The 14,399-nt window shown below is 40.7% G+C and overlaps 1 protein-coding gene across 5 annotated transcripts in view; it reads right to left on the minus strand.

The window, feature by feature from the left end:
- The window catches only part of KIF13A (kinesin family member 13A), a 220,376-nt gene that overhangs the window by 14,414 nt on the left and 191,563 nt on the right, over positions 1-14,399 (minus strand). For all 5 annotated transcript variants that reach the window (XM_073678820.1, XM_073678817.1, XM_073678818.1 and 2 more), the window contains 6 exons: positions 11,518-11,642; positions 8,006-8,182; positions 5,698-5,790; positions 5,416-5,572; positions 2,096-2,169; positions 1,449-1,496 (listed from right to left, as the gene is read on the minus strand). In XM_073678820.1, the coding sequence (XP_073534921.1) occupies positions 1,449-1,496; positions 2,096-2,169; positions 5,416-5,572; positions 5,698-5,790; positions 8,006-8,182; positions 11,518-11,642 (674 nt within the window). The remainder of the gene's footprint in view (positions 1-1,448; positions 1,497-2,095; positions 2,170-5,415; positions 5,573-5,697; positions 5,791-8,005; positions 8,183-11,517; positions 11,643-14,399) is intronic.

A 14,399-nucleotide genomic window follows, 5' to 3' on the forward strand; every position in this document is an offset into this window, starting at 1 on the left:
ATAACCCTTTAAAAACAAAAACTGGGAAGAATAAATGTTTTCAGAGAGGGCAAACCTCATAGGGCATTATGGTAGATGTACTCTTGGACATCAGAGCAAAGCAATTCTTTTAGACTGAGGTAATTTGGGCACTATGTGCTGCAACACTTTTTTAGCTTATTGTATTCAGGCATTATTTTTAAAAATGTTAGTGTCTAGCATATATATTTTTAATGGCAAAAGCATGAAATAATGTAGCATTCTTTTTTTTTATTACACCATTCATTGGTCACCATAAGTGACATGTTTGATACAATTATGACGAATCTAATTATTTTCATCTTATTTTATTATTTTTTGGGCCATGTTCACACAGGCATTTTTTAATGTGTTTTTTTTATGCAAATTTTCAGCTGCGTTTTACAGTACCAGCAAAGTCTGAGATTTCAGAAATCTCATGAACACACATTGGTTTTTGAATCATCAGTATTTTGTACTTTGCATGTTTTTTTGCACAATAGAGCATGTCACTTTTAGCGCTTTTTTCTGCGTTTTTTCAGCGTTTTACACCTATTGAAAGTAATGGGTGGTGAAAAAACACTGAAAAAACACCTAGTGTGAACAGAGCTATCAGGTTTTGCTGCGTTTTTAGTGAAAAAAAACAAGTACAACAGTATATGAAACTCATTTATTTTTGTGATTTTACCATCTTGTCTTGGTCATCTGAGATGGCAGTTTGGATTAGGAGAGTTTAATTAAATTAGTGATGTGTACAGTCTAAACACTGGCTGACCTAGGTGTGAGATTGAACAATACCCATGGCCCACGAAGGTGTGAAATTGAACAATCCCTGAGCAACTCAATGGCAGACCAAAATGTGAAAGTAAATAGTGTCCTACAAACTCAATGCACTGCCAGTGTCTTAGGTAAACTATTCCTGAACAATTCACCTCCCCCACTATTACATTTGAAATTATGGTTAATATGGTTTCACATATGTCTTACATTCGTGACCTGTGTTTATGCAAAGCTGAATTTTGGGATCCTGAAAAACGCACCCAAAAACGTACCAAAACCTGCGTTTTTGACACAGTTTCTTTCTTGCCAAGAGACCAGGTGTTGCTGGTATATGTCTAAATGGCAGTACAAACATTATGCCAATGTATAATATAAACAGGCATTGATAGAGCACAACTGTTACGATCCAATGAGAACCCCCCAGGGTTATGAAGCCAAGGATCACAGTCAGGTAAAAATAGGAACCCCTCTCATTTTCAGCCCCCATGATCACAAGGATTTGCCAAATGTCTCCTCTTGATGACCCTCATCTACAGCTCTATGTTGGTAGAGGATTATGACATTTTCATCTAAAAGGAAACGGTCACCTCTTAGGAAGATTTATTCACTTCTCCAACATGAAATGCATTCCTCATTTTATTGAAAATATATAACTTAATTAAAAAATGTACCTTGTCATCTTCATCACAGCCTGATAAATCCAAGCGACTAGATGACACCTACAAATCAGACACATAAAAGTAAAATAGTTCCCTCTACTAATGAATAAAAAATGCAGTGGTCATAGAAATACACAGATAGATTTATTAATTTAAATTAAAAAAAATCTAATAGTAATATTCATGGTCATAACATTCATAGCAATTAGCACATGACAGAGCTTTGTGCAATATTTCTGACACCTTAAAAGAAAATAATATTCACTCCTATTAAAGGGGTTGTTCACCACTAGAAACCACTTAAGTGCCCAACATAACATAAAAAACATACAGTTATCTCCCATACCGATGCCGCTTCTGTGATATCAGGGCTGCGATTACTGACAGTCGCGTAACATTATGTCACATGGCCGGTAGTCAGAACATTTGACAGAAGTATGAAGGCTGCGGCTGATGAGTGGCCACTGATTGCCTGCAGCGGTCACGTGACATAATCAGGTGACAATCAGGAATTGCAGTACCGACATCTCAGGAACGACGCAGGGTTTTACATTTTTTCCATATTACTTCTCCATACATGGGTAACATACTCTGCGGTCATATACTGTATCATGGGTCATATCATGGCATTTTTAAGTGCAGCAATGAAACATACTTACATTGTGCATATTGGGGGTGCTGAGGCTTCGGCGAATGTGCTTAGTTTTATTAGAAATTGCTTCCTTCACTGTAACTGCCTGGAAGCAGAGGTTATAAAGACACATTAATATATATTAACGGATAACACTATATTGTTTAAGAGATGGGTTCAACCACAGAAATCTATTCAGCAGTTCACAATATGAAAATTAAGATGGCATTTATAAAGGGAATCTGTCACCAGAGTTTTACTGCCCCATGAGACAGCAGCATAACGTACTGATTGGCAGCTTTCACCGTACACTGTGCATAGGCAGAAAGCTAGCAATCAGTGGTGTGGGCGGGGTTATACAGAGCTCATGCATATGGAGGACTATATTACAGCAGGTTTCCTAGTCCTCTAGTGATAATCTCCTGCTGATAAAACAGTGATTTTGTCAAAATCACAGCAAGCAGCCCAGTGACACATTGCTGGAATCAGGATCTCTGTCTCTACAGATTATACAGATATGATGTACATCACTTTGTATAAAAATATGGTGCCAGGATAGGATTCCACTCCATATACTCAGTAAAGAAAGAATTGAGCACTCTTCAAGTTGCAGAAAAATAATATCAGGTTTATTAGCAAAGCAATCCAAAAACAGTGACGTTTCATTTGAAAGGACCTTCTTCAGACAGAATGCATATGGTACACTGCATGTAACAGCGCAGTGGGGAACAGGGGTTCAAAGCCCATAGGATTTGCGCAAAACAAAGCATTAAAAATGAAGAAAAGCTGTATTTTTTCCCCAGTTTCGGACCATTCGTCTGTAACCTCTTTGTGACCATGTAACAATACGTCATATGGTCACAAGGGGAAGTAAAGAACAGGCTCAGGAGCCGAGCCCGCACCATACCCTGCAAATGCTGACTGCGTTACACAGCCAATATGTGCCTGCAACAATAGTTACGTTCGCTGCTATTAACCATTTAAATGTCAGATTTACTATGGCAGCCATGGGCCTGCTAAAGGCTCCCATGGTGGTCATCTTGGTCTTCCTATAAAATCCAGCTTGCAGCTTATAGAATAAGTGATCAAGTGTCGGCAAGTTCAAGTTCCCTAAGGGAAATAAAATAATAAGGCAAAAAAAAGTTAAAATCATTCCCATTTAAGGAATTGAAAAAAAAAAATGAACACAAATAATTTGGTAATGCTGTATTTGTAAAAGTCTAACAAATTATTAGATTTAAACGATACATTAACCCCTTTCTGACGTGGAGCGTAATAGTACGCCCCATGTCTGATCCCAGTTTGGTGCGGGCTACGGTGCTGAGCTCGCACCTTTCCGGGCACATGTCAGCTGATCTATACAGCCGATATGTGCCCGCAACAGCCGCGATTCACCCGCGGCTGTTAACTAGTTAAATCTCTGACAGCGGCATTTAACTTGCGCTTCCGGTAAGCGTGTCATTGCCCCCGCCCATCCGTGACCCCGTCACAGGATCACGGGTCGCTAATGGGTTGGCCATGACAACCCGGGGTCTGCAGGAGACCCCTGTGATGTCATTGCCAGATTGCTATGAGCGCCGCCCCGGGCAAATCAGCTACACCGAGACGATTTGATCATCGCCTGTGTGTAACAGGGGTCATCAGACAAGTGCTGCTTCTAGTCCCCCATGGAGACTATTGAAGCATGCAGAAAGTGAAAAAAAAAAAAATGTTAAAAATCACGTCCCTTTCGCCCCATTCAAAATAAAACCATAAAAAAAAACACACACAAACACATATTTGGTATCACTGTGTTCAGAATCGCCTGATCTATCAATATAAAGAATTAAAACGGATCGATAAACGGCTTAACGAGAAAAAAATTAAAAACGCCAGAATTACATTTTTTTTGGTTGGCGCAATAAAATGCAATCAAAACACCGGATCCACCCCAAAATCGTATCAGTAAAAACATCAGCTCGGCGCGTAAAAAATGAACTATCACCCAGCCCCAGATCCCGAAAAATGGAGGAGCTATGGGTCTCAGGAAATGGAGCCATTTATTTTTTTTAGCAAATTTTGGATTTTTTTTCCGCCACTTAAATAAAAAAAAAAACTATATATGTTTGGTGTCTACAAACTCGTAATGACCTGGGGAATCATAATGGCAGGTCAGTTTTAGCATTAAGTGATCGTGGTAAAAAAAACAAAAAACAACTGTGGAATTACACTTTTTAAGCAATTTCACCGCACTTGGAATTTTTTTCCCAGTTTTCCAGTACACGATACGGTAAAACCAGTGATGGCGTTCAAAAGTACAAATTGTCCCGCAAAAAATAAGCCCCCACACGGCCATATTGACAGAAAAATATAAAAGTTATGGCTCTGGGAAGAAGAGGAGCTGAAAACGGAAACTGCTCCATTCATGAAGGGGTTAAATGGCACAAAGAATTGAAACGTCAGATTTGCAGTTTTTCAGCTGCCGCACTCCTCAAAAAGACAAAAAATGCAATTAAACTATCAAAATATAATATGCACTCCAAAATGGTATCAATAAATCAGTCAGCTTGGCGCAACAAAACCAGGCCCTTACCGAGCTACAGATGCATAGGGGTCCATAATGGCACACATTTTTAAATTTTTTCAGATCAGAATTTTTTTCGGTCCACTACAATAAAAAAAAAAAACTACACGTTTGGTATTACCATAACTGGTGTCATGTTGCTAGGTAATTTTTTACTGTACATTGAAAACCGTGAAAACAAAATGCTTAAAATAATGGCAGAATTTAGGGTTGGGGTTTTTTTGAAAATTTCACTGCACTTTGTAACTTTTTCTCCATTGTTCTGTACATTATAAGATAAAGTGAAAAAGTTTAGGCTTGGCAGTCTTTTTGCAGCGTTTTTGGCAAGCGCATTTACAAGTGTTTTCATAGGCAGTGTCCTTTTTATCTAGACAATGATTGACCTTTTTTTCATACATTTTTCCACATGAAAACAACCACACATGCTATGTTTAGAAAAAAAAACAAAAAACACTGATCCAAAAAATAATCCACCAAAAATAAACCCATTGTTTATAGCACCTCTCATATTTCCCCACTGATTTTTAGCTAATATCTACCTAAAAGCATCGCAGCGTTTCAGAATAAAACATACGTGGCTGTAATAGAGCGCAAGACTCTGATTCGTGCGTCTGTGGTTCGGGCAGTATGAATCAGATGACAGGTCCCTTTAAATGTTGGGTGAGTGCACAAAGTCAACCAGCTTAATTGGGGAATATTTGCAAGCTAACAATATGCAACCTGAAAATTCTGCAAAATTAGAGTTAAAAAAAATAAATAAAGAATGTCCATTTTCCAAAGTGTACTTGCCTGCCGTAATCTCTCCAGGCTCAGGATGTTCTCCACCTGCAGCACGCCACGGGTATATTTTTCAATGTACGTTTCTCCATCAGACGTTGCCTCGTGCTCACTCCGCGCTGCCATCAGAGCTAGCGTTTCTCTGTCTTCAGCCTCTTCTGTTGCCTGATAATCATAAAACAAAGGAATACACAGGAATTTCTAAACGTATCCTCTTATAAATAGATCATATCTCTATCCAAGCATTTTACATATATTCTGTAACCCACAAATAGCCGGTAATAAATAACCTTTGGGATGTTGGACACTATTTCATAGCTAACTCCGCTGACGTACAGAATATTCTTCGTAGACATCCTTCGCTTTAAGCTTTGAGTAAAGCTCTGCAAGAAAAGAAAAGAATTTAAACCCAGTTATGTCTTGAGGCTCATCTGGAAACCCTGCAATGTCCAGCGGTTATCCAGCTCACTAGTGACTAGACTGCTTCACAAAACCTCACTATTTCACCTGACAGCCGCGTTCCTACTCATACACAGGTACAGTGCCTACAAGTAGTATTCAACCCCCTGCAGATTTAGCTGGTTTGATAAGATGCAAATAAGTTAGAGCCTTCAAACTGCAAACGAGAGTAGGTTTTATGAACAGAAGCATAAATCTTACAAACCAAAAAGTTATGTTGCTCAGTTGAATTTTATTAAATTTTAAACATAAAAGTGTGGGTCAATTATTATTCAACCCCTATGTTTAATATTTTGTGGAATAACCCTTGTTTGCAATTACAGCTAATAATCGTCTTTTATAAGACCTGATCAGGCCGGCACAGGTCTGTGGAGTTATCTTGGCCCACTCCTCCATGCAGATCTTCTCCAAGTTATCTAGGTTCTTTGGGTGTCTCATGTGGACTTTATTCTTGAGCTCCTTCCACAAGTTTTCAATTGGGTTAAGGTCAGGAGACTGACTAGGCCACTCCAACACCTTGACTTTTTCCCTCTTGAACCAGGCCTTGGTTTTCTTGGCTGTGTGCTTTGAGTCGTTGTCTTGTTGGAAGATGAAATTACGACCCATCTTAAGATCCTTGATGGAGGAGCGGAGGTTCTTGGCCAAAATCTCATGTTAGGCCGTGCTATCCATCTTCCCATGGATGCGGACCAGATGGCCAGGCCCCTTGGCAGAGAAACAGCCCCACAGCATGATGCTGACACCACCATGCTTGACTGTAGGGATGGTATTCTTGGGGTCGTATGCAGTGCCATCCAGTCTCCAAACGTCACGTGTGTGGTTGGCACCAAAGATCTCGATCTTGGTCTCATCAGACCATAGAACCTTGAACCAGTCTGTCTCAGAGTCCTCCAAGTGATCATGAGCAAACTGTAGACGAGCCTTGACATGACACTTTGAAAGTAAAGGTACCTTACGGGCTCGTCTGGAACGGAGACCATTGCGGTGGAGTACGTTACCTATGGTATTGACTGAAACCAATGTCCCCACTGCATGAGATCTTCCCGGAGCTCCTTCCTTGTTGTCCTTGGGTTAGCCTTGACTCTTCGGACAAGCCTGGCCTCGGCACGGGAGGACACTTTCAAAGGCTGTCCAGGCCGTGGAAGGCTAACAGTAGTTCCATAAGCCTTCCACTTACGGATGATGCTCCCAACAGTGGAGACAGGTAGGCCCAACTCCTTGGAAAGGGTTTTGTACCCCTTGCCAGCCTTGTGACCCTCCACGATCTTGTCTCTGATGGCCTTGGAATGCTCCTTTGTCTTTCCCATGTTGACCATGTCTGAGTGCTGTTCACAAGTTTGGTGAGGGTCTTAAATAGTCAGAAAAGGCTGGCAAAAGAGATCTTTAATCCACACATGTGAAGCTCATTATTCTTGGTGCCTGAACTACTTCTTAATACTTTAGGGGGACCAAACAGAATTCTTGTGGTTTGAGGGGTTGAATAATAAATGACACTCTGAATTAACTTTTAACGTTTTAAAAAAAAACAAAACAAAACAAAAAAAACAATATTTGCTGCAGTGCATTTCCCACTTCCAGGCTGATCTACAGTACAAATGTCACAATGCCAAGTTAATTCCGCATGTGTCAACCAGCTAAATCTGCAGGGGGTTGAATACTACTTGTAGGCACTGTATATAAAATAAATATATCTGAAGGCCGAGTCTTGTTCATTTTGTTATCGTCTAGTTATCTGCTCTGGGAACCAAGTTTCTCTTTTATATAAAAAATGGCAAAGCACAAAATAGTGATTATTTGTGATGGACATTGTCAAAGGGGTTGTCCACCATTTTTATTTTTTACTTAAATACTTTCATTTAGGACTAAAAAAAACACTTTTGCCATCATTAAAAAATTGGCATCACTTGTTTTTTAGCGCTTGTAAATCAGTTGACAGAAGCTAAAAAAATAAACAAAAGAGATAAGAGAATGAGCTCACTGACAGATTCTCAGATAACTCATTATGCAGTCAGCAATAGACAGTGCAACACAGAGGCTGTAGAGGGCAATCGATGTAAATTTTTTAATGAAACCCAATTACAAAAAAGATTTTTAGACAAAAATACAAACATTTCACCCCTTTTTATATATGGCAGTTACCTGTTTATTATATACATTAACTGCAATTCTTTTCCGGAGAACCAGCTCCATAGCAGCAGGATGACTCAGCTGTACTGTGATCTTCACAATGAGATAAATGCGCTCATTCTGGGGAGTTACTCTGTTTAAGTGCACCGAGTCATGGATTGCAGAGTCCCAAGAAGCAGTGGCAGAAACCTGACAATTACAGAACATTAGACTGAATGCTGTCATAGTAAAATATCAGACACTGACCTTCCCTTATAGAGGTTGTCCTACCAACAAAGTACATTTTAATCAATAGATCTTGGAATAAGACTAAGTTCCACAATTGGATGGGTAAAATAAAATGTTCCTGTGCTGAGATAATCTTATAAATGTGCCCCTGCTGTGTACTGTGTAATGACTGTGTCTGACCGTGCAGGAACATGGTCTGATCATACCATATCTCCTGGGCAGGGGAGGAAACAAAATAGAAAATACAGATTTTACAGCACGGGATCACATCTGATTCTTTCTGGGATTTAAAGCACTGTCCTGTCTGTATATTCTTTTGCTTCCTCCCCTGCCCAGGAGATATGGTATGATCAGACCATGTTCCTGCACGGTCAGACACAGCCATTACACAGTACACAGCAGGGGAACATTTATAAGATTATCTCAGCACAGGAACATTTTATTTAACCCCTTCACTCCCAGGCCATTTTCTGTTTTCATTTTTTCCGCCTATTTTTTTTTACTTTATTTAATAGTCCCCTTAGGAGGCTTGAAGATACAATGGTCTTATCGCCTGTGCTATGTATAGCAGAAATGATGATCTCCTATGAATGCCGGCCATGAGCCATCATAATGACAGGCACAGGGCTCTTCTGCACACCCATCATGACAACCCATCGGTGCCCCCTGATCACATGACAGGAGAGCCGATGGGCGGGATTTGTGAAGCGTTTCGTTAAATCCCACTGTCAGAGATTGACAGCGGGATTTAACTGGTTAGCAACCACAGGTGGAGCTCCAATCCGAAGGCCCGTCATGTGTGGGGAAAGATGCTGGCACAGTGCCAGAACAAGCATCAAAGTCGAGAACAAGACATATGACGTAAATATACATCATATGTCGTGAAGGGGTTAAACACGTCCAATTATGGAACTTATCTTTATTCCAAGATCTATTGATTAAAATGTTCTGTAAGTTTATGGTCTGATGGCATTTTATTGCTGTGACACAATACTCTGCTTCAAATACAACCCATTTGCATGTCAACCCTTGTAGCAGGATAATAAGAATAGCTATGTCTGTTGGCTTGGAAACTTAAAGGGGTATTCCCATCTCCAAGATCCTATCCCAATATGTAGTAGGTGTAGTAATAATAATAATAATAATATTTGCAAATACCTCCAATTAGAAATGTAGTATAGTTCTTCTGATTCACTTTGTCTCTTTCCTCATGTGCAGGCATTGCAGTAGCTTAGGTGTCCATGGTTACGACCACTAGCAACTAGCTAACTGTCACTATAGGAGTTGTCGTAACCATGGAAACCTAAGCTACGGCAATTCCCTACATGAAATAAGCGAGATACCTTATCAGAAGAAATATACTACATTTCTAATTAGAGGAATTTGCTAATATTTTTACTACACCTACTATTGGGATAGGATCTTGGAGATGGGAATACCCCTTTAAAGCCTTAAAGACAAATGTATTTCCTTGTCTTTCAGTGAAGGGCTTCAAATCCCTTTAATCTCAACCCACAAACCCTACTACATAAATACACTGCCAAAACCGGACTAAAAATACATTATATCAATGACACATTGGCTTAAGGTCTCAACTGTCAGCCTGACTATTGGATTTCCTATTTAAAAGCAGATCTGTCTCCGGATTCCACAATATAAACAAGTTATCAAATAGATCTCTTAGAAGTGATGGGGCTACTGGCTTTACTTTGTAAATCCATGTTAGAATGGCTGTATAATTCAGATATTAAAATGTTCAAGAATTCAGCTAAAGATAGAGAGATCTCATGAACCAAGAGCATTCAATCCCCACTCACCCAACCTGACTAACAGCTGCATCTTATACTGAGCAGTGTGAGATCTCAGAAGGGAGGAGGTAGATTGAGGAGCCGTTAAGTCAGGCTAGGTGGAACGATGCCGATTTTAACCTTTAAAGCCATACACAGCCATTCTAAAACTGATTTTCAAATTAAGCACACCAACCTCATCAGGTCTAAGTGATCTATTCAGCATGCAGATTGTATTGTGAAATCTGATGACAGATCTGCTCTAAGTCAAAGTGACTAGAAATATATTTATAAACCGGAAGTGATGCTTTAGTGAAATATAAGGTCCTGACAGGTTCCCGTTAACAATTAATAAATAGAAATATGAAAATGGCAAAACTTTGTACAAAAAACGCTCAAACCATAAATCAGAATTACCTAATTTTCCCCTAACATGCAGTGCCTAGTCAGAGCAAGTCTCCTGGAAAGAACAACCTACAACCTACTTGCTCCTATAAAACACCCTATTATAGTCTCACATCTCCTGATACAGGATAACACTTGATTTAAATGAATTCACAGGTTATTAAGTCACTAGCAAGTAATATAAGATCCCAGTCACATACTACAATTCATCTATTAGCACAGTAAGCCACATACAGTATTAAGGATAACATGTGACTGATATCTAATATACATAATAATATATGATTGTATGTATTATACCATGACTGCAGTTCACAGATATCATGAAATGTGACTGATGTATGATATATTGTGACGACAGAGCATCAGGTGTTATACACTAGGCAGGATACTGTGTGACTGGTATAATAATGGGTGTTCTGCAGACACAGTATACTACATACAAGTTACATACTATCCTGTATCGTATACCCGATGGTCTGCAGCCAGGTGTGGCATCAATCAGCTGAGGTTCAATGTCGAGTTATTGCAGCAGCTTGAACTTTCATGCAAATTTGGTCACATTGTCAGTGTAGGTTCACTGCCCATTCTGTATGAAAGTTCAAGCTACTGCAATAACTCACACTGAGCCACAATTTTAATAATTTTAATATCTCTCTTTCTGTTCCTCACCATCCCTGTCCTCCACATGCAGATGCTGCTTTCACTTGTCCCCTTTATTTTCCCCGCCTGCAGGGGCAGGGCTAATATCCATATCACAATTCTGACTAAAATTAGAATTGTGCTTAAAGAAAAACCATCGTTATAACTTTTATTTCATGAATCCATAGTAAAGATGAAAATAAACAACTTTGTAAGATATCTTATCAGGGAAATCGGCTTTCTATTGATTGACGTTTCACTTTCAATTTATGGGTAAAATCTGTATTCAATTAAGTCAGATCTTCCCATTACTGAGATAGGAGATGACAGTTGGTTCTTCAAAATTCTATGGAACGCGGAGGGGGAGGAGCTAGAGGCAGACACAGATATTACAGTACAGTTCTACTTATTTACACAACAATCTCAAATTCTTAAAAGTGGCCAATGAAATGTATACTTTACCTCTTCATCGCTGTGCTTGATAATTGGCAGGTAGTAGAACTGGCTCCCATGCTCCTTTGGTAATATAGAATTAACACCTGCTGCATGTGAGCCCACCAGCTGCTCATTGGCACTCAAGTCATCAGCTTCAAAAAGTCAGAAGGCACAGAATGAAAATGCATGGTTATCAAACTTCATTAAAAGAAGGTAGAAGAAAACAATGACATCAAGGGTACACGTTAATAAAATAAATATTCTAGATTTTTACATGAGCCATAGAAAATTACTTTTGCAACAGACCTTAGCAGATTTTAACATGTTCCACTGAGCTAAAATGGTTCCATTACAAGGATTGTCCACTACTATGATATTCAGGAGCTCTGCTTGGGATAGGTCATCAATATCAGATCAAAAGGGGGAGGCAAGGTCTATCACCCGGCACCCCACCAATAAGCTGTTACCAGCACAGCTCCAGCACACCTGGGTACTGAAAATCAGACCCTGTTAAAAAAATAAAAAAACGCAGCGGATCTGCAGTACCTAGAAGCAGCTACTAAACAGTGTGACAGACCTTTAGTGTTCTGCTCTGTCCGCGGTTTACATCCAGCCCCTGCCAGAGCTGGACACTCCCTAGTGGGGGCGTCAGAACAATTCCAATCTGATATTGCTGACCTATATTAACCTATATGTCAATATCATAGTGGTGGACAGCCCCTTTAAGTTTTAGGGTTTTTTTACTGTATAAAATAGAGCAACATGCCAAACTATTTTAGCATTGTTAATAAAGACTGATACCTGGACAGATGTGAAACCAGAGCCAAGCCTCACAGTTGTGGTCAACTGTGCCACGCAGGACAATAGTAAATATAGAATCCCCAGTATAGTCATTAAAGGGAATCTGTCAGTAGGATCAACCCTCCTACACTGCTCAAAAAAATAAAGGGAACACTCAAATAACACATCCTAGATCTGAATGAATGAAATATTCTCATTGAATACTTTGTTCTGTACAAAGTTGAATGTGCTGATCACAAAAATCACACAAAAATCATCAATGGAAATCAAATTTATTAACCAATGGAGGCCTGGATTTGGAGTTACCCCCAAAATTAAAGTGGAAAAACACACTACAGGCTGATCCAACTTTGATGTAATGTTCTTAAAACAAGTCAAAATGAGGCTCAGTATTGTGTGTGGCCTCCACGTGTCTGTATGACCTCCCTACAATGCCTGGGCATGCTCCTGATGAGGTTGCGGATGGTCTCCTGTGGGATCTCCTCCCAGATCTGGACTAAAGCATCCGCCAACTAATGGAGCGAGACATGATGTCCCAGATGTGTCCAATCGGATTCAAGTCTGGGGACCGGGCGGGCCAGTCCATAGCTTCAATGCCTTCATCTTGCAGGAACGGCTGACACACTCCAGCCACATGAGGTCTGGCATTGTCCTGCATTAGGAGGAACCCAGGGCCAACCGCACCAGCATATGGTCTCACAAGGAGTCTGAGGATCTCATCTCGGTACCTAATGGCAGTCAGGCTACCTCTGGCGAGCACATGGAGGGCTGTGCGGCCCTCCAAAGAAATGCCACCCCACACCATTACTGACCCACTGCCAAACCGGTCATGCTGAAGGATGTTGCAGGCAGCAGATCGCTCTCCATGGCGTCTCCAGACTCTGTCACGTCTGTCACGTGCTCAGTGTGAGCCTGCTTTCATCTGTGAAGAGCACAGGGCGCCAGTGGCGACTTTGCAAATCCTGGTGTTCTGTGGCAAATGCCAAGCGTCCTGCACGGTGTTGGGCTGTGAGCATAACGCCCATCTGTGGACGTCGGGCCCTCATACCACCCTCATGGAGTCGGCTTCTAACATTTGTAGCCGGCTGGAGGTCATTTTACAGGACTCTGGCAGTGCTCCTCCTGTTCCTCCTTGCACAAAGGAGGAGGTAACTGTCCTGCTGCTGGGTTGTTGTCCTCCTATGGCTCCCTCCACATCTCCTGGTATCTACTCCATGCTCTGGACACTGTGCGGATAGACACAGCTACCCTTCTTGCCACAGCTCGCACTGATGTGCCATCCTGGATGAACTGCAGTACCTGAGCAACTTCTGTGGGTTGTACTGTAGACACCGCCTCATGCTACTGTACCTCTAGGGGTGAGAGCAATCGCAAAATGAAAAATTGACCAAAACAACAGCCAAAAAGGATGAGAACAGAGAAATGGTCTGTGGTCACCACCTGCAGAACCGCTCCTTTATAGGGGTATCTTGCTAATTGCCTATCATTTTTACCAGTTGTCTGTTCCATTAGCACAACAGCAAGAGAAATTGATTGTCAATCAGTGTTGCTTCATAACTGGACAGGTAGATTTCACAGAAGCGTTATTGACTTGGAGTGACATTGTGTTGTTTAAGTGTTCCCTTTATTTTTTTGAGCAGTGTATATTGGCACACAGGTCATAGGAAGCTGAATAAAATGATACCTTAATATCTGCGATCCGATCTCTTATTCAAGAGGAATCCACATTGTTCTTATATGTAAATGAGCTGTTAAGATCTATGGGCCGGACACTGATCTGTATAAGAATCTGAATCTGCCTCCAGAGATTATTGTAAATGAAGGGTGATGTGTAATGGCCGCTCTCTGTTCTCCTGATCTCACTGCAGAGCTGTTTGTGATTATACCTGACACATCTGCAGGTTCCCCTCAGCTTCAGCTTCCATCTCACAGGCAGCCAGGGTTGTAATAGTATTACAATACAGCAGAGCTCAGAGAGCTGCAAAAAATGTGTTTGTGAGGAGACAAAGTTAAGATCTACTGTTCTGTGTTAGTTACTAGTGTTGAGCGAGTATGTTCTATTAACCCTTTCGCCGAGTATGCTCGGGCCGAGCTCCGAGTATTTACAG

Source organism: Phyllobates terribilis, unplaced genomic scaffold (assembly GCF_046119375.1).
Source record: "Phyllobates terribilis strain yellow unplaced genomic scaffold, ASM4611937v1 Scaffold_4__5_contigs__length_816908805, whole genome shotgun sequence".
Taxonomy (NCBI): Eukaryota; Metazoa; Chordata; class Amphibia; order Anura; family Dendrobatidae; genus Phyllobates; species Phyllobates terribilis.